Below are 19,939 nucleotides of genomic sequence, written 5' to 3' on the forward strand. Positions count from 1 at the left end.
AAAAAAAAAAACCGATGTTACTACCAACTAATATAGTTAGCTGAAAAAAACAGATTTGAATCTGATTCTATCGTTCATGATTCTGATTATGTATGATTCCTAAGTCTGGTTTTGCCATTTCATGTGTTTGATTCATTGTTTTTTATAACATCGAGAAAAAAAAGGGGGGGATCCAAAATATTGTTTTTTTATTTTAATAAAAGGTGGAAAAATGATAGAATGGTGTTAGATGTCTCATGGCTAACTTGAGATTAGATTGTATTGTCACATTGATGAATGATAATGGCATTTTATGACTAACGTCTGGATTTGCTTAAATTAATATATTAAATAGAAGTATTTTTATGATAAATTGAGATTTTAAAAATTTTAAAAATATTTATTTATTTTTCTTGAAATGATTAGTAAATATGCATTTATTGGAGATAACCAGTGCTTAATTTCTAGAGAACACATTAGATTCAGAAGTAATTCCTCATGAAATTTATGCCAAAATTTTTTCCTCAACTTTGGTATGGAACCCCAATGGTATGAGCCTCATCAGAAGAGGTTGCACTTCTGTAGCGAGTTCTGCTGCATATGAGGAGCCTTCTTTCATGGTCAGAGGCCTTTGTACAAGTAAGGGGCTTGATGGTTTGTGTACTGAAGGGAGTTGGTCGTGGAATCACTTGGTGTGAGAAGAGTGTCGGTCAGAAGGTTTGATTAAACCAACCTTTGTATTGAAAGATTTTTTCAATTTTGATGATGGCTGATACTAATAGGTATCGATCGATCCTATATCAATACCTTTTTTTTCTTTTAGGGTAGAATACCAATACCTAAAACCATGGGAATGGAACATAGCTACCGAGACCAAGCCCTCACACTTGCAAACCATCAAGCGCAACCACCGACCATCAACATGCACCGTGTGGGGACTGGCTGTGGAATTAGAAAGGAAAGATTTAACTAATCTTCATTGCAGTGTGCGCATTCGACAACACTCCCAAGTTCCAAGCCCAGGTCCCAACGATCAACACCGACACCAACAGACAGCCACTCGCTTGTTTTTTTTCTGGTTCAAACTTCCACGAACGAGCGTTTGGTTTGGTCATAAGAAATAGTTAGCCACCCCATAGCCCAAAGGCTTACCGTTTTAGAGTGTTCGATTGTCTCTCTAAGGGCCCGTTTGATAACGTTTCAAGAAACACATATCTGTCGTTTCTGTGTCAAGAAACGGAACAAAAAATGTTTGACAAAACAGTTTTGTTTCACTTGTTTTCAGAAATAAAAATTGAAATTTCTTCCTATTTATGGTTCTAGAAATGCCCCAGACGAAATAAGTTGAATTTGTTTCTGTATTTCTGTAAAACGACTACAATCAACGAAAATCCAATGCTTGCGCTCGGGAGAACTCATCCCAGAATGACCTCAGTAAAGAGTCCCTGTACTCTGCATTTGATGGGTGTCTACAACTCCTTCGCAAGCATTTCCTCAGGGCGGCATCATCGAAGCTTCATGACACCGATTAGATTGCACGTTAGGCAAGCAAACTTCACTGGATTATGGACATCTTGATCGATCGCGGAAGATACTTCAAGACTTGGGCATCTCGGAGGGATCTGTCAGAAGCCCAACCTAGGGTTCTTGCGAAATCCTCCTCGCCACCACCGCCACCTGCAACGCTTCAGTCGCCCTCATTGCCGCCCTCGCTAGATTTCCTCTCAAAATCCTTGATTGGTACTCCTCCTCCACCTCCTCTGACCCTTCCAATCTCAATGAAGCTACCCTACATGGGAGCCATCTTGTAGGGGCGGAAGTAATAAGTTGTCTTGCAATTGGGGCAGAGATTAACGGCCTGGTAGCCTCCTTTGTCGCCTGCAGCCAAGGAAGAAGTGGGGGTGACGATTAGAGAAAAACAGGTCCATCTGCTTGGACCAGCGAGGGCAATTGGCCTCAGCTCGAATCTTGCGGGTCTTAAAGTCATCAGAGCTGCCCTCCCATTTGTGGCACTACTGGAGGTGGAAGACGATGAGAGACTCCCTGCGGCGGTAGGAGCCGACGTGGAGGTAGTTGAACCGAGTGGTGATGGGCAATTTTTGGTGATGAGCCGACGTGAAGGTTCTCTGAGCAGCTTCAATGGTGGTCCGTCGATTAAGCACAGAGGAATGGAAAGAGATATTTTTGCATTATATTGTCTAAAAAAAAAATTCTACAAGAAATGTTTTGAGAAATAAGGTTTATCAAATACCTAAAAGTCCGTTTCTGTATTTTCGGACACAAAAACGGTAAAAACGTTATCAAACGGGTCCTAAGTCTTGAGTCTCACGTGCTTTTGCGAGAAAGCAGTAATTAGTGAAAAATGGATTTATCATGGAAAATGGATGGACAGCCACAATAAATCTCTTTTGAATTTCATACGCGTAAATCACAAGTCATCACAAAAACAGATCAAACCAGACGGATACCAGCACAAGACAGACCTTCTAAGATCTCCCAATCCAAAATTCCACCCAGTTCTCCCAGTCCCTGAAACACATTCGTTCCGGATCGCCTATTGTTTCAAATTTTAATTGACGCTGTAATTTTGCAGGTTTAACCCTTTATTCCCCACTTTTAGTAGATCAATAATTAGTAGGTGATCACACATACACATCACAGTGGGGTATAGAAACTTGAGAAAAGAGAGAGTTTTGTTTCTTCCTTTTTTTGGGCTCTTAGCTTCGTTTTGTTTTCCTCTTCTTCTTGTGAACGTGATTCCATTTTTGTTCTCCTTATCAATGCAGTCCATCGAAACGAATCGAATCGACATCGACATCACTAGACTCGGACAAATCTGTTTTGATTTAGATTTACTTGTTTGTTCATAGATTTCACACAAATTGTAGGAAATATCCATTTTCTTTTCATTGCCAGTTCAAGAAGAAGACGACTTTACCATCTTTTCATGATCTGAACCCTAAAATGTGCTATTCGGTTCTCGTTTGAGTCCATTTTTGTTTATTATTTTAATGCATCAATTTCCCCCCTTTCTTTTTCATTCGAATAGAAATCTAAGACGTGTTGAGCTGTTATTCTATCTTCTTCTCTTGTTTACTTCTCCCTCACTCTCTCCCTACTCTGTTTCTGTTTCGGTGGCCTGCAGGCTGTAATCGAGTAAGAGAATTTTTGGACTATTCAACCAAATCTACAGAGCTCCATTATAAGAACATCTAAATGTCTCCCTTAACTGAACTGAAGACTCTTTGCTTCAACTTCTCTCGCACCCACGCGTCCGTTTTTCCTTAACTCTCTCTCTCTTTCTCTGCTACTTTTTTTCTTTTGTTTGCTTCTCTTTTGAGGGTAGATTGTCTCATTGTCATGTGGGTTCTGTCATCTTTTGGAGGCTGGAGCTTATCAATCCTCGCTGGAGCTCTTTGAGAGTTATTGTGACTGAGGTAGGTTTCTGACATCACAGAGGGAAAAGGAGGAAAATAAGGAGGGATTAATGGCACCGTCGTTTGGTTGGTGGGCGAAGAAGAACCACCGTGGAATGCCGGTGGTCGTGAAGATGGAGAACCCTAACTGGTCCATGGTTGAGTTAGAGGGTCCTCTGAAAGAAAACTTCCTCCTTGATGGAGGGAGAAGTGAGAACGATGACAAGGTTAGAGGGAAGAACGCCAAACAGCTCACTCTAGTTCTTCTCCTAAGAGCTCACAGGGCTGCTGGCTGTCTCACTTCCATCGCTTCGGCAATGTTGGGTCTTGCTGCCGCTGTAAGGCGTCGGTTGGCTTCTGGAACGACCGATTCGGAGATTGGGAGCGAGATCGAGAATGAGAACCCTAGAGTTAGGAGGCGAATCTATGCTTTTATCAGGGTTTTCTTGTGGTTCTCCCTCCTGTTGTTGGGGTTTGAGGTTGTGGCCTACTTCAAGGGTTGGCATTTTGGGACTCCCGACCTGCAACTGCAACGCATCTTGTCCACGCCCTGGGGAGTCCGGGGGATTTTTGATTCTCTCTATTCTAAATGGGTCATGATCAGGCTGGAGTACCTCGCTCCAACTCTCCAATTCCTCGCCAATGTCTGTATTGCTCTCTTCCTCATACAGAGTGCCGACCGTTTGATCCAATGCTTGGGTTGCTTCTGGATCCGATTGAGGAAAATCAAACCAATCCCCCCCAGAAGGACAAATGAGGATATTGAATCCAACGATGGCAATGTAGGCGACTTCTTCCCCATGGTTCTGGTTCAGATTCCGATGTGCAACGAGAAGGAGGTAGCTTTCGCCTCTCTAAACGCCCCTGCCCATTGCTCTTCTTCCTCTTTTTCTCTGTTCAAAGGTTAAAGTTTAAAGTTGGAATTTTGGTCTGATTCACTGACTGCCTTTGTTTAAGGTTTATCAACAATCCATTGGTGCCGTCTGCAACCTAGATTGGCCGAGGTCGAATCTACTGATCCAAGTGCTGGACGATTCCGATGATCCGACAACACAATTGCTGATCAAGGAGGAGGTTCATAAATGGCAGCAGGAGGGTGCCCCCATCGTCTACAGACATCGGGTTATCAGGGACGGGTACAAAGCGGGCAATCTCAAGTCCGCTATGAATTGCAGCTACGTCAAGGACTATGAGTTCGTCACCATATTTGATGCTGATTTCCAACCCACCCCAGACTTCCTCAAGAGGACAATTCCTCACTTCAGGGTATACACCTTTCCTCTAGTATCATTTTGAGCTTGCAGTTACTGAAAACAAGAAAGACATGGGAAATTGCTGTGGTTTTTTTCTGGTTGGGTTGCTCTTGTCCTAATGGGGTTTGCTTGCAGGGCAACGATGAATTGGCATTGGTTCAAGCCAGGTGGTCGTTCGTGAACAAGGATGAGAACCTGCTCACGAGGTTGCAGAACGTAAACCTGTCTTTCCACTTCGAGGTGGAGCAGCAGGTGAATGGGATTTTCATCAATTTCTTTGGCTTTAATGGGACTGCTGGTGTGTGGAGGATAAAGGCTTTGGAAGAATCAGGTGGATGGATGGAAAGGACCACCGTTGAGGACATGGACATTGCCGTCCGGGCTCATCTCCATGGCTGGAAATTTATCTTCCTCAATGACGTTGAGGTGAGCTACTAGTTTAACTAGGCAATGAAACTCGGATTTTAAAATTTAATATTCTCGCTAACAGCTTCCGGTTTTTTCTTTGTTTCAGTGCAAATGTGAGCTACCAGAATCTTACGAAGCTTACCGTAAACAGCAACATAGATGGCATTCTGGGCCGATGCAGTTGTTTCGCCTCTGTTTACCCGACATTATCCGATCAAAGGTACTTGAAGAGAGAAATTTTGAGGCTTGCTTCTTTTTTTTTTTTTTTGATCATGTTAATAGATTCACAATTTAGTCAATGTGTTCTGTTTTTTTAACTTAAATTGCTCACTATTTTTTTCTGTGGTTTCCAATTTGGGGTGGTGGATGCAGATTAGTGTGTGGAAGAAAGCCAACCTCATCTTCCTCTTCTTCCTCCTCAGAAAATTGATCCTACCTTTCTATTCTTTTACCCTCTTCTGCATAATTCTTCCATTGACGATGTTCGTACCAGAAGCAGAGCTTCCGGCCTGGCTGGTGTGCTATATTCCAGTAACCATGTCTTTCCTAAATATCATGCCGGCCCCAAAATCCTTCCCCTTCATCGTGCCATACCTTCTGTTCGAGAACACCATGTCAGTGACCAAGTTTAATGCCATGGTGTCGGGCCTCTTCCAGCTGGGGAGTGCTTACGAGTGGGTGGTCACCAAGAAGTCTGGGCGTTCCTCCGAGGGTGATATTGCGTCTGTGGTTGAGGAGGAGCCCAAGAAGCAGCAACAGAAGGAGCAAGGAAAAAAGAAGCACAACAGGATATATACGAAGGAGTTGGCGTTGGCTTTTCTTCTGCTTACTGCGGCGGCGAGAAGCTTGCTTTCTGCGCAGGGTATACATTTCTACTTCCTCCTATTTCAGGGAATTTCTTTCCTGTTGGTGGGTCTCGACCTGATTGGCGAACAGGTCGACTGACTGAGCAACTCAAAACTCAAAAGAGACAGAGATAGGCAGAGTGGGGTGCCGCCGTGACGGATGAATGTTTGGAACCCTAGAGTGAAGTGGGCGAGTGGGCGGGCGGGCGATGGATTCGAGTGACAGTGCTGTGCTCTTTATGAGAAGTGATAAGAATCCCGAAATAACCATATACAATTGTCCATTCCTCAAAGGCTAACTCTTCCCAAAGTAATTCTTTTCTTGTAGATACTATTTTTTTCTTTTGGGAAGATCCTAATTCATATCAGCTGTAAATGCAATTCAATTAAGCAAAAAAAGTTCCCAATACAACATAAACTTGTGGTTGCGGCTTGGGACTGATCAGAACTCAGAAGGGGTTGGTTAACGAAAAAGGCAAATCAATGTAATGGACAAACCTCTTCAATTATTGAAATTTGAATCACATGGGAAGAATTCGACCAAAACTCCAGATCTGTGTCCGTAATCCTTGTTTTCTCTCCCCCAAGGACAGATCATCAATAATACTATCTCGTGTCTACTTCCACGGGCAGCACAATTTTGGCCGCTCGTCTATGTCCTCTACTACAAGGAGACAAATTTTGTATATGAGCTTGTAGAGGTCCCCTACACAATTGGCCTCAAGTCATGTGTATCTCAAGTGGGGAAGACAGAAAAGGAACATATGCATAAAGCAAGAAGGTTGTGACCTGTGGGTCTAATATCAGAATTACAAAGGTGGCAGCAGCCGCATGGCCCTCAAACCAGTGCAGGGCCAATAAAATGCACTTATGGGTATCAACATGAATGGGATCTTTTCTTTTAGTGGATGGAGCAGTATTTACTGCACCTGTGCCTAGTGACTAGATAGCTTTCTTTTTCTCATATCTGATATAATAGCTGGGCAATTCAAAACCATGAAATAATGTGTTACCTACCATTCAAGCCACAATTGACTGCCCTATCAATTAGCTTAGTCGAGCATCGGGATTAATTCAATCAGAGACACAACTAAAATAAATGAAAATCTACAGCGCATTGGAGATTTACGGGGAGACTGAAAGGCGCAATCCTGTTCCCCAAACAAGTAGCATTCTCACCAAACATCATATCTGGTTACTTCATTAGTTAACCTCATTATTTGACAAACCTTTCTGTTCCAACGGGCAACTGCACTTAGCCTGGACCAGACCATCAGAAAAATGTCATGGAACAAGGATGAGCTAATGTTTATCTGTGATCTGCTCACACCTTTTAACTAGATAATCAAGGCCTCCACAAGGGCAGACATTTGCTAATTGTCTCACATCCACACTACTGACTGTCTACTTGAGGGACTGATCTGGCTTCAGAATGTTCTTAAGCTTCTCATTTGCAGCAACTAGTTCAGCAGCTATCCCTGGTTCATTGGCTGAATGACCTGCATCTGGGACAACCTGTTACACAGCAGCAGACTTCTTAATAATTAAGCTACTGAAAAGCAAAGACAAATCAATATTCTCTGCATTAACGATCAGCTAAGACAGCCAGACGAGAGTCTCCTTAAAGGAGTTCTCTCCACACAATCTACCGCTGATATGATAATCCCATATACAGGTATACACTAGGCCGATGGAATGGAACTTGTATTGGCAGTGACCTATCTATGCTTTCATATATATTCCATGATGGCTATACCAATAAGAAAACCAACATACAATGAAAAGCACATACAAAAAGGTTATGGCATTTGAAGCAATGTCAAAAAAATTTGCACACACCAATTCAGTTCATGGTTAAACAAGAAACATCAACTATTTTTTTTCATGCAGCAGGCTGGGCCTTCTGTTTTGAGTGGACCAATAGGTATTTGAAAAATGAAGCATCATCATGAGAGAGAGAGACATTATTTCTGACTTTCCAATTATAACCAAAATTCTCTCTTTTAGGGTTTTTTTGTTGCTCACTCTCGGCCTGCACTAGGGTTTTGTTAGAGCAAACACCAAGAAATATGAAAATAAATAGTCAATAGATCTGCACGACACAGAGATTTAATGAGAATCACACACCAGTGTGGCGTGCTACATCATTGGGCGAAGAAGAAGATGTTTCACTATGCAGAAGAGATATTACACCCAACCAGCGGCGAGAAAACATGCCCTGAAACCCTAGCTCAAAAAACCCCCCAAAATACAATGACTTTCTCAACAAGACAACAATACATTATATACTCCAAGTCCCAGGTCGACCCATCGGGTCGTGGTCGATCCGGTACATAGCCCCTGTCACCCCCATACGAGATCAGTGATGGGCCCAACCCCTCTGCTTCCATCACAGATATCAGAAAACTTCTCATTCGGGTCGCCACCAAAATATGTCGGAGCGGGTCAATCTTCAAAATGGGTCAAGAATTCAAGACAAACTTAACACATTTGATGGCTGAAACGACCCCCTTGCAATCCTTTTCCCTTAATTGTCTTCTCCAAACTATGGGGTTGTCCCCAATGATTCAGAGTTGGATGTATCTAAACCTTTTTCTAACAATATTTGGGTAATTTCCAGAACTTTCACAAATGGAGTGCCCACATACACACCAAAATTTGAATGCTAAGCCTTTTACATATCAGAAGTTACCAAGTTTATTGGTTGCATACATTGGCATATCCATTGATCACCAAAACAAGAAAAGAAACACAAAATTAATATAAGCAAACACAGAGAGAAAAAGAGACAGTGATATCTTAATATGCCCAGAACACCCATTAAAAACCAAAACACCTATTCTCATAGAACATTAATACAATCTACAATGAATGAGCTATCAAAACTAGCAGCACAACATAATGCGACTTCACAAAAGAGAACTAATGCAGTTGGGTGATGGAAGGGATCTCTTTGATTTGGAATTTTTTTTTTATTTACTTTCTTTTATTGGTTAGGAATTAGATTGACAATCTTTTATTGAGATTTGATTTTTATTTCAGTTTCTATCTAGGCTAGTTTCCATTTTTAATTAGTTACCATTGAGATGCTTTGAGTTTTCCTTTAAGTAGTCATGTAATACAATATGGAGCTTTAGATTTGAAATTTGAAGAATAAAATTTGATTGAAGGTTTTTTTGCTTTTGAAACCATGGCTGATTTCTCTCTATCTCCGCCCTCTGAAATCTCTCCTCTTCCCCTTTCCCCATCAATCGCTGGTTTCTTCTTCACTATTATTGTTGGAGTGTATCAGTGACCCTTGCTGCCCTGTTTTGAGAGGATGCTGGTGACCCATAGAAGTCGATAGTTCTCCTTCATCTCATCTTCTTTCTTCAGCAACTTTTGGGGGTTAGTTCACCATGGAAGGCCGACCTTAAACCTTGAATCTCAGACCTGAAAGTGCTCCCTGCTGTAAGCCACAAAACCTGCAACTCAGGTTATTTAAAACTACCGCTCAAATCTGATTGAAGAGGAATTTGTTCTTCTTTGCTTGGTGTTTCGAAGTGTCTTCCGGTGGGAACCAAAGGGCCATAGAGGATCCAAGCTTCGCCCAAGGTTTGGGGCTGAATCGATGTGCAGAGAGAGAGTTCTCATCACGAACTCTCTCCCTGCCATCTCTCTTTGTTTTGCTGCTGGTTCTTGTTTCTGTCGTGAGGTTGAAGACAACCTCATAAAGTGAGTGTTTTAATTTTTTTTCCCCCTATTTCCTCAAGTGCCGTACCTTTTATATTTATTTTGGTCTGTCCTTAATTTAAATTCCTTTTCCTAGTTTGTCCTTGACCATATGTTTGTTTTTTCCACTCAAGTCACTTTTGGTTTTCCTTTGGTTAAGTTCCACTTAATTACAAAACTGTCATTCTGTTACACGGTTCTACTTATTTACAGAATTGCCATTCTCTTTAACTTGAGTTTAATTACAATTCTGCCGTTGGTTATTGTTATTGTTTATTGAATGTCCAAGTGGGCCCTAAGTGATCCGGATCTGCATCAAGAACCAAGTAAAATAATTTAAAATTCAAAAACAAAAGCCAATATCATTTTCCACGGATTTGGAAATAAGCATATGCAACTAATAGAATCAACTGTCTACACCATAATGGGTTACTACATTTTCCATGTGATATTAGCAGAGAGAGTCTAACAAGGAGCTCCTGTGGGCATAACGTATGTTGTGGTCTAATGTGTCCCAACTCCCAACTTGTGTGATGACATGTTTCTTCTTACCTTTAATTCTGCTTCTGGCCATGCTTTATGAAGATCCCATGCTGACATCATTGGGCAGCAAACATCATATCTTCCCTGTCAAATCAACATGCTAAATTTGTTCAGTGTCAGGTCTACACTCCTCTGCTAGGATATTTCCACTATCAATAGAACTTCCATGAAAGTTTGTCCAGGGTCCTCAACTCTGCCAATATAATAATTTTAAGTGATGAATTAATCAATAAAAAAAACCTCAATAATAAATCACAAATCACCTGTACGATTATAGTTGTAATATGCCTTATCTTCTCAATGTTGTCCAACAGGAATGATTCCGAAGGAAAAAATCCCTTGTTCATAAAGTAATGATTTTCGATCCTTGCAAATGCCTGTATACAGCAAAAGCAAATATAACGCATAAGACTACACAATAATTTCTATTAAACTCAACTTAATTGAGAATTACTCTCAAGGGAAAAAAAGATCCTTAATCCAATTAATTGGGGTTGACTAAATGGATCCTATTATGCCATTCAACTCAATTCAAAGCTGTACTTGTCAATCTTAACCCATGTATTGTCTTTCCTAACCTTTTCTCACAAAATCCCTTTTTGCATAATAGTTTATATAAAATATAGCTCACTACTGCTCAGTAAAGAGCTTACAATGTCTGCTGCTATAAGGATCAACGCAATAATTCTTACCAATATTTGCTATCCTATCACGTACATCGCAGTAATACTATGCTAGTGTAAATTGTAAAACAATATAGAAATAAAATAACTCACCAATGAAAATTTATCATCATCGCCTTTTTTAATGTTCTCTTCATTTGGATGAAGATGGGCAGTCATCATTTCCCATTTGGTCCAGGCTCTAGCTGCTGCAAACTATGAACGGATGACACAAAGAAATGAAAAGCTAATTGTGAATGATATAACAATAAATTCTAGTGCAAGATTAATCAGGTCAGGCAGGAGATAAATGACAAATAGCATGCAGATAGGACCAATGAAATTTCTGAAATGCCTATGTGCAGAGGTAGGACTTTAGGTTAAAAAATTCTGTTAGCATAATCAGGTCTTATGATAATCTCTAATCAATTCTCTTACACAGAGAATCTGAGTATGCCATAAATTCATATATAATCTACACGAATTAAAACTATCAAGCCATTAAGAAATGTCAAAAATAAAGTTGAGGATGTCTTGCTCCTTCAAGCAACACATCAACTGATGAAATAAAATCATATAGGGAGGCCATAGCTCAAAGTTTGTGCTGAGAAGTTTGCCGAGTAAACATTCGGACTTCCAGTTGGCTATCCAGGTTCATATTATACGTCTACTGAATCAGTAATCTTCTTGTATTTTCTTATTAAAAACTACAGTGTTGAAGTGTTTGTGGTTAATTCAAGAACCAAAAACAATTACTGATAACCCTTACTTGTGTTTCCATATCCTCAGAGTTCAACCTCTTGCTGTAGGCACTGATGAAACAGTCCCTTTCATTTTCTGGAATAAGATCTCTGAAGGGCTCCCAAGCTGAACATTGAGAAGAAACATCATTAGCAACAAGACACAGACCACCAAGCTCAAGAGAACAATCAATTTCTATGTCATATCCAAATAACATGACGTACATCATAACTTCAATTCTCTTTACCCATTACTATTGTCTTTGAATCTTCACTTCTTATCAGCAGAATTCTAATATACGAAAGCAACAGGGCATGAAAGGTCCAATCCAATAATAGGACCAGGTTAACCAACCCATCTTTCATTATTCCCAATCTAAAAAATATCTTTTGGACAACACATCCAGTCAGAGAACCAGATGAGCTTACTATGTGATATGAGGCGAGTTATAAGGAGTCCAAGCCCTCAGAACAGTCTTGAGGCGAGTTACAAGGAGTCCAAGCCCTCAGAACAGATGAGCTTAATATGTTACTTACTTTTAGATGTTCCAGTATACAATTAGTGATTGGAAAATTAGTTTATTTTTAAATTTTTTGGTAAAAATTGGAACATCTGTTTCTACACATGCAAGAGAGAGAGAGAGAGAGAGAGAGATGATAACACTACAAGCAGCAGGGCAACAAATTCATAGCACTACCAGTTCAAGTAGGAATGACACACATACCATCAGGGAATATAGCTGCAGCACCACCCTCATAAAACCAATCCAGTTCCTTCTTCCGTAACAGAAAAATGCCTCGAAGAACCAATCCAGTAACCTTAAGACAACATTGATGGAAAGAATGTAAGCAGCTGAAGGACAAACTTATCCGCTAGAGGATATCAATTTATAGGAAAAGCTAGCTATAAATAAAAATATTAATAAACAAAAAGAAAACATGAACCTTTTCAGGGTGTGATTGACTGTAAGCAAGAGCCAATGTGCTTCCCCATGACCCACCAAAAACCTGCACAATGTGTCTGAAGAATGAAAGTTGGAATCATATCCAAGGTTTTAAAAGGGCCATTAAAAGACCTGAAAAGATGTCGGATTCTACCATTACAATAGCTTGCCTCGCCCCAGCCTATTTTTCATATAATGTCTATTACCAACTACGAAGTCCATTGATTTAAATTGAGAAGAAAATATTATAACAGTATAGTGTGAAGCAAACTAGTCCCAAACCGTTGAGAACCAGTGGGAGATCAGCTTTCAACAAGATCATAGTTAAAAAATAAGAACCAGATTAGGAGACATTAACAACTCAGAAATTACTGATCTGGTTGGGCAGAAACTCTGATTGAAGGCTTGCCTTACTGGATGGATAATCCTGTCAAGTTTTACCAGAATCTGATGGACAGATACACATATATAGAGTATTTCTACTGGAAGTAGGATAGCTCAAATAATGCAGAATCACAGGACAGATTACGACTTCAATTCAGAAATCAAAGAGAAATCCAATCAAGAACTCAGAACAGTAAACTGTAACTAAAACTGAGATTAGAATTAAAAGAACAATGCAGAAAACAGAGATTTGAAGAGCTGAATTTGAAATAGGATTTCAACATTCCAGCAGAAAACTTGGAATATAAAATTGAAACTGAATAAGAAGTAGAATCAGAATATGATATTGGAGTTAATTAGGCAGAATCATGACTAACATAATACTATTTAAACCAAGCAAATCTGATCTAGAATAATTTAGAAAACAGAAACCGTAGGATAGAAGGAACCTCAGAAACTTGCTTGATTCAAGAGAAGAGAGGAAACCCACCTGATTTATAGGACTGGAATCTCATCGTTAATCCAACCTGGAATCCCACGAGGTCTTCTACTGAATCCAGAGCAAAACATGAGTTGTATCTCACAGACCCAAATCCCAATTCCATTCATCTAAAATTGTGGGAAAGGGCCTAACCCTTTACATGCTTCTATAGAGCTAAATAAAAGTCAAGACAAACTCCAAGTCCTCCAGCAGGCTGTGAATGGAGTTTCCTAATGCAACTAAAACACTATGACAAGAAAGGAAACTTTGATGGAAACATGACTGGACACGTGTCCTAATCCAGCTTCTATACCTTTTAATACTAAGAAAAATAAAAGAAATAGGACTCTAAACTGATCCTCACAATTGGCTGAACCAGGTCTGAACCATAATTCAGATCTGAACAAGAAAACTGGTCCAAACCAGAACCACAAGTTATAATTCTTTTCTGGTTCTCCTCCTTCGTTGGTACTTAAAGAGTGTACCTACCATCTGCATCATGGTGGTTCTGCAATAGCATGATAACAGCTGTTTTAACAGGAAGAGCTTATAACAGCTGTTACAAAGATTTTTCTAGACCATGATTTCATATCTCAAAATCCATTTGAAGCAACTAATAATAATAATAATAACAACAACAACAACAACAATAATAATTAGATAAATAAATAATATTTTAACCTGCCATTCTGGAATGTCCAAGTGTTCTCTTAGCTTTTCAATATCATCAATGAGGTCCCATGTAGTGTTGTTCTCCAAGCAAGCATGGGGAGTACTTCCACCAGCACCTCTCTGCAAAAAGACTAAGTTCCATTAAATAACAATACAGACACTTCATATATTAGGTCTAAAGATATATACCTGATCAAATAAAACGATCCGATAGAATTCAGGGTCAAAGAATTTTCGGTTATTAGGTGAGGTTCCTCCTCCTGGCCCTCCATGAAGAAACACGACTGGCTGCCAAGGCAACAATGTTTATGAAACATCCGTCAAGTTAAATACATAACACACATATAACAGAATTTGATCAGGCAGCAAAAAGTGTGTAGTAAATTTGTAATAGGAGAAAGCAGTTTATCAACTCTTCCAAGAAAATAACCATCCCATATCATATAAAGAAAAGACTGGCAAAGATTGACATACCAAAAAAAAAAAAAAAACTAAATTCTAGATATGATAAGTGCCAGAATGCAAAAGGCCGACACACCACATATTCACCTTTGATCTATTTTTAATGTGGCTAATCCATGAAAGGCAAGATAAGGTTACTTATTGAAGAAACTGTTAAGGTGAAGAGGATTCAAGAACTTGTGGTTATGAGTCCATGGATAGGCTATAGGAAAAATAAAGCCCATAAAAATTCATTGGGAACAATTCATTTGGTTCAAGGACGGAACCACATAAATGGATGGTGATCACACAATCTTCTAAATCTGCATATTCTTTCTCTCACGTTACTAAGTAGACTCAAAAATGAATTACAACTTGAAAAACAATTCTCTCTCTGCATAATCCTCTTGCAATTATGTTTATTTAGTCTAGGGGGTTGCTTTGTTGCACATGCCATAAAAGTTGAGCTCCCACTTTAACTTCTATTATTATCATCAAATATTGAAGAATATGCTAATAAAAATTCTTAACTTTTGTAATCGCAAGAAGAATCCGATAATGGATTCAAAACGTTGTAGGGGCCAGTTCCACTTTTGCAGGAGCTGGTATCAAATCTGTCATGACTCTTTCACATTACAGCTTCAGTCCAACAGTTTTTTCAGCCCATAAGAAAACACTTCTGAAACAAGAATTTTTCAGAAAAAAAAAAGGTTAAGAAATGGAACCCAACCTAGGCCATAACCATAGCTCAAGGTTCACCGAAATTTCGCAAAATATTTTTGTTTCAACAGATGTCGAAATGAAACCTCGAACGACATACAAAGATTATAGAGTTTGGGTCAAAATTTTTCTGTTTCGGTGAAATTTCGACGAAATGTATCGTCTTAGTATTGTTTCAACCGAAATGATACATTTCTTCAATATAAAAAAGACAAGTTCTGAACAAAATGGGTCGAATTTTGACCTATTTCACTTACTTTGCTGGTTTCGAGAAAGGGTTGTGCAAACCTATCTTCTTGTTATTTGTTTCCTATTTTAATTTCAGAATTTATGTACTTAGCCAAGACTTTGTTTTGAGTCTTTTGACGATAGTTTACTTGAGGAACAAGCCTCAATTTTCCTTGTAAGAGGCTTCTAGTTTCTTTCCTTTTTTATTACTTTCTTTTTTTTGTTTTAGAAAGTTTTCTACCATATGTGATAGGGGACCCTAAAGTCTCCTCCCCAGTCCCCACGATTTATCGAATGAAGAAAATCTTGCTTGTGCAAAGTAATACCTGTGAGATGTGGTGAGGTGAGAGACCTTGGACGAGATACCCTAGAATAGGATAGTCTCCTATCCTTCTTCCCCCTTTTCTCTTCTCCAATCAATGCTCTGTTTTCCCCTATTCTGAATTTTTAGTTATCTGACCAACTAAGTCCAATAAAGACCCCTTATGAAGCTGCTGCTGATCATCACCGATATCTCCATCAATTAGTACCCAATTGCTGCTGCCATTGTTGTTGATAAAAGGGGACAATAAACCTGCGGCTCCCATTCTTAAGAGTTTCCTGCTGAAACCTTTAAGGCTGTTGATCTCATCAGTCCTTGGACTGTTGGGACTGATCTTTTGGGAATCCCTTCCCCACCTAAGGACCCCTACTTTGATGGTAAATTGGAGTTCATCTGAACCATGGTTCAAGATCTCGGCGAGATCTCATTTTTTCAAAAAGGCGAGATGAGATGCATGGCGAGATACAAATTGTAGAAGAACTCGACCGAGATCTTGTCAAATCTCACTAAATCTCGCCAAGATCTCACCTCTCTCTCTACTTCTTTGAAGAAAAAAAGCCAAGGAGCAAGGATTTTGGTGCTTTTGCTTGACGATCTCCATTCCTACACTCATTGAAGCTTAAAGAGTAGAGAATATTACCTCCTCATCCACATTTGGAGTTACTTTTCTTATATATGATGTCTTTTAAATTCTTATGATTATGTTGTGTCATGTCTTGATTGTGGAATGTGGATTGTGGCATAGAACATACTAGCCTAAGGTCCGAAGAGTCAAAGACTACTTACATAGGGAACAAAGTCAAAGTACAATTTTATGTTTGATTTTAAATAACTGATGTTCCATTGTGTTTAGAAAGCCTAAAATAGGGTAATACCAATTTTCAGGGGACTACAAAAACCATATAGCCATTGAGACCAACCACCGAGTCGACTGGGAAACAATACATGATCTCGGCGAGATCCCTCTTTTTTGAATTAGTGAGATGGGGGGCGAGAGAGATCTTAAACCTTGATCTGAACCCTGATGTGACTAGTATCAGAAATCTCCCTATTTGAACCCTAAATCAAGAGTCGATAGAACTCCAGATTGGGCCACCAGTTTGGCCTGAGATTTTGAGGGTTAAATCCACTCATCCATACCTCAATTCGATGATAAAATCACCCCCTTTTATTCTCTGTTGATGTAGTTCTTGAATTCAATTTATCCTCAGGTTCTTGAAACCTGTTTCTGCCTGCGATAGATTTTATATTGCTGCTGTTTATTGTCTTCTTTTGCTGAGGTTCTTCAATATCATTATTAGGTATTAATGTATTTTTAGGGGTTATAAGGGTTGACGAGATATGACATTATGAAGATTCAACGGACATATCTCCTATTTGTCTAGGGACGAACTAAGCAGTTAATTTGAAGCTTCCTTTTGTAGTCTTGATAATGAAGCCATTTTATTTAACTTGACATTAATTAATACAATTCCTCCCCAGGATCACTGAAGGAATTGTATGGGTTCAGTATGGGTTCGCGGGACTAGTCAGGCCTTCAGCCTGGATACCAGTTGTTAGCAAAAAAAAAAAAAACAATTCCTCCCCAAGATCACTGAGATGAATGCAAAGCATACAAGTTTGTAATTAGTTTGCATATTTCAGCGGGCAACAGCAATAAGAAATACCAGGTAGTTCAGAAGGGATACAGCAACTACACCACATGCTCAAGATAGTAGAGGCAACAAATGGGGTATCTTCAGTAGATCACAAGTTCATTTCAGAAATTAAAGCAACTGAGGCTTCTGTGACAGAAGCCTGTTATCAGTAACAATGACCGCAAAACATCATTGAATTTCATGATATGGTAGGAAACAGAATCATAAGCTGGAGGTACAATAATGGTACAGTGCCTACTCACATGCCCAGTAGGGTTCCCTGACTGCTCCCAGTAGATGGAATGGAGATCCGAAACCTTCAAAATACCTGAACTGTAAGGCTCAATATCTGGATAAAATTCCCTCCTAAATTCTGAAGGTTCCTTGCCCAAGTCCATGGCTGCGTCAGGCAATCGTCCTTTCTTATAACAGCTAGTTTGAGGACGGAGTACAGGTGATAAGTTTCTTCCTGCAGGAGACCCAACCAAAAGCCAATTTAGTAATTCCAACTGTAATTTGAGTGAACGCAACGAACACGAGTGGTTCCCCTATCAGGCAAAGCAATAACCAACAACAAACAAGTTCTCCAGGGGGAGACAATCTCGATAGAAGAACAAACAAAGAGATCACTTTTTTTATTTAACGCCGATGAATCATCCTACAAACTAAGAATAATCTAAAAAGAATTATGGAGAAGTGAAAATGAATTTAAGAAGAATCTCATTATGTTACACAGGAGTAGATAAAACCCTGAGAGAGAATGAACCCATTATACAGTAAATAATTAAATCAAAGAAGAAAGGGAAAAAAAATACTCGTAAATCAGATGTTGGGAAGAACCAAAAGTAAAAGAGAAGCGCAGACTGACAATAGACTGAGAATGGATATGTGCTTTAGGAAAAGAAAACAAATATAGCAGATTACAGTATAACGTACCTATTCATCAAACAAATAAGTATAACGTACCTGAGTGAAAGTTCAGGCGGGTCGAGATTGAAGGAGTTGAATGGTTAGAAAGGGAAGAAGAGAAGGAAGGGGAGTTTATAGTTGTTAGAGGAGGAAGAAGATCCAGATGGGGCAGAGAATGCGGTATAATGCAATTAACCCCTAAACTCATCATTCTGCCTACGCAATCTGGCATCATTTGATTGAATTGTATTGAATTCACTTGATGACTCAGCTTTTTTTTTTAATTAATTAATTAATTAATTATTGTTATTATTATTATTATTTTTCTTACTGAGAAAATTACTTTAATAAAAGAGAGAGAGAGAGAGGTATGTTTACCAAATTAGGCTGCGTCTATATTTTAATCCCAACCTTGGTAAGTAAACAAGGAGACCTATCTTTACCCCAAAAAAAAAAAACAAGGAGACCTAGGTTGTATTTTGTGTGCATTCTTGAAATAGGATATGTAATGTATTTTAAAGTGAAAGTAAGTGGAAAAAATCATCTTTCAGAATATATTTTAGATCTAGAATCTTTTTCAAGAATATGTTTTTATTTTTATTTTTTCGTAAAAGACGCTTTCATTGAGAAGAAGATCGTGACTAAGCGGAGGCATCTAGGAGACACATATCCTAAAACCAAGGATATGTTTCAAACATCATCCTAAATCGTTGAATACATGTTTATCATCAATGGATATGTTTTAGGATTTATTCAGAACAAACAACGCTTCCACCTCCCACCTACTCCACTACTTTCGACTTTTTAGAAAAATATGATTGAAGGCTTATATGATAAGAATTAAAGCAAGATTGAATCTCAAAACTTGACCATGACAATCCAAGTTCCTTACCAAAATTCACTTGTTGACTACCGTAGCATTGTGGGGAATTTTAAGTAAATATAGAATACTTGTGTCACTTTGAAGTACTTGGAAGCAATTTTAAGTAAATACATAATGCCTATGTCACTTTGAAGTTCTAAACTTGGTGGCACATTTGGTCTATGACTTAATCCTAACTACTACAATTAGTTATTTAAGTAATGAAAAATCGTATTGTAGCTAAAGTAGTGAACTAAGGATATGTAACCTTAAGAAAAAAAAATTGTAACCTTAGTTTTTTTGTCCTTTTAAGATTAACATATTTTTTTCTCCATTGAAGGTAAATCTGCCATTTATTCTATTAAATATTGTATTAAGTAACTTTCAACTTTTCAAAAACTTTGCATTAAATATCTGTTAGGAATAAGGCAAAGGGCAATTAAACAAGGTTACAACTTATCAGTTCATCACTGCAACTACAATTGACAACAAGTTGCACCCTTTTAAGTAAATATGTATTACAAATATAATAATCATAAGGACAGAAAACAATAATAGTTTAAGTATTTTTCACAAATTTTATGGTAAGAAAATAACCAAATAAGTGAATAACATAATGACAAATGTAGTGGCAAATCATGACCTAAGTATATCATCATAAGATGGAGGTAATTTTGAAAGAAAATAACTAACTCATCATCAATGCCAAAGAGCAAATATTTATTTATTTTTACGAAATGGTTAGATTTATTTATTTATTTGATTGTAGGATAAGAATTCAT

At 38.7% G+C, this 19,939-nt stretch overlaps 2 protein-coding genes across 3 annotated transcripts; one reads left to right on the forward strand and one right to left on the reverse strand.

The window, feature by feature from the left end:
- The first annotated feature begins 2,487 nt into the window (after positions 1–2,487).
- On the forward strand, positions 2,488–6,447 carry LOC122076688 (probable xyloglucan glycosyltransferase 12). Its single transcript, XM_042642131.1, has 5 exons — positions 2,488–4,234; positions 4,353–4,661; positions 4,784–5,074; positions 5,163–5,276; positions 5,429–6,447. The coding sequence occupies exons 1-5, from the start codon at positions 3,467–3,469 to the stop codon at positions 5,999–6,001; spliced, it is 2,055 nt and encodes a 684-aa protein (XP_042498065.1). The 5' UTR covers positions 2,488–3,466; the 3' UTR covers positions 6,002–6,447.
- A 626-nt stretch (positions 6,448–7,073) lies between these two features.
- On the reverse strand, positions 7,074–18,523 carry LOC122076689 (proline iminopeptidase). 2 transcript variants are annotated; one of them, XM_042642132.1, is made up of 11 exons: positions 18,353–18,523; positions 17,650–17,855; positions 14,228–14,326; positions 14,048–14,158; positions 12,503–12,565; positions 12,283–12,376; positions 11,587–11,684; positions 10,932–11,033; positions 10,419–10,532; positions 10,165–10,239; positions 7,074–7,416 (listed from the first exon to the last, which is right to left on the reverse strand). In XM_042642132.1, exons 1-11 carry the CDS (start codon positions 18,504–18,506, stop codon positions 7,306–7,308), a joined length of 1,227 nt encoding a protein of 408 aa, XP_042498066.1. In that variant the 5' UTR covers positions 18,507–18,523; the 3' UTR covers positions 7,074–7,305. The 2 variants fall into 2 exon arrangements, with proteins under 2 accessions (XP_042498066.1, XP_042498067.1); XM_042642133.1 differs by lacking the exon at positions 18,353–18,523 and adding an exon at positions 18,202–18,275.
- Positions 18,524–19,939: the final 1,416 nt, after the last annotated feature.

Source organism: Macadamia integrifolia, chromosome 4 (genome assembly GCF_013358625.1).
Source record: "Macadamia integrifolia cultivar HAES 741 chromosome 4, SCU_Mint_v3, whole genome shotgun sequence".
Lineage (NCBI taxonomy): Eukaryota > Viridiplantae > Streptophyta > Magnoliopsida > Proteales > Proteaceae > Macadamia > Macadamia integrifolia.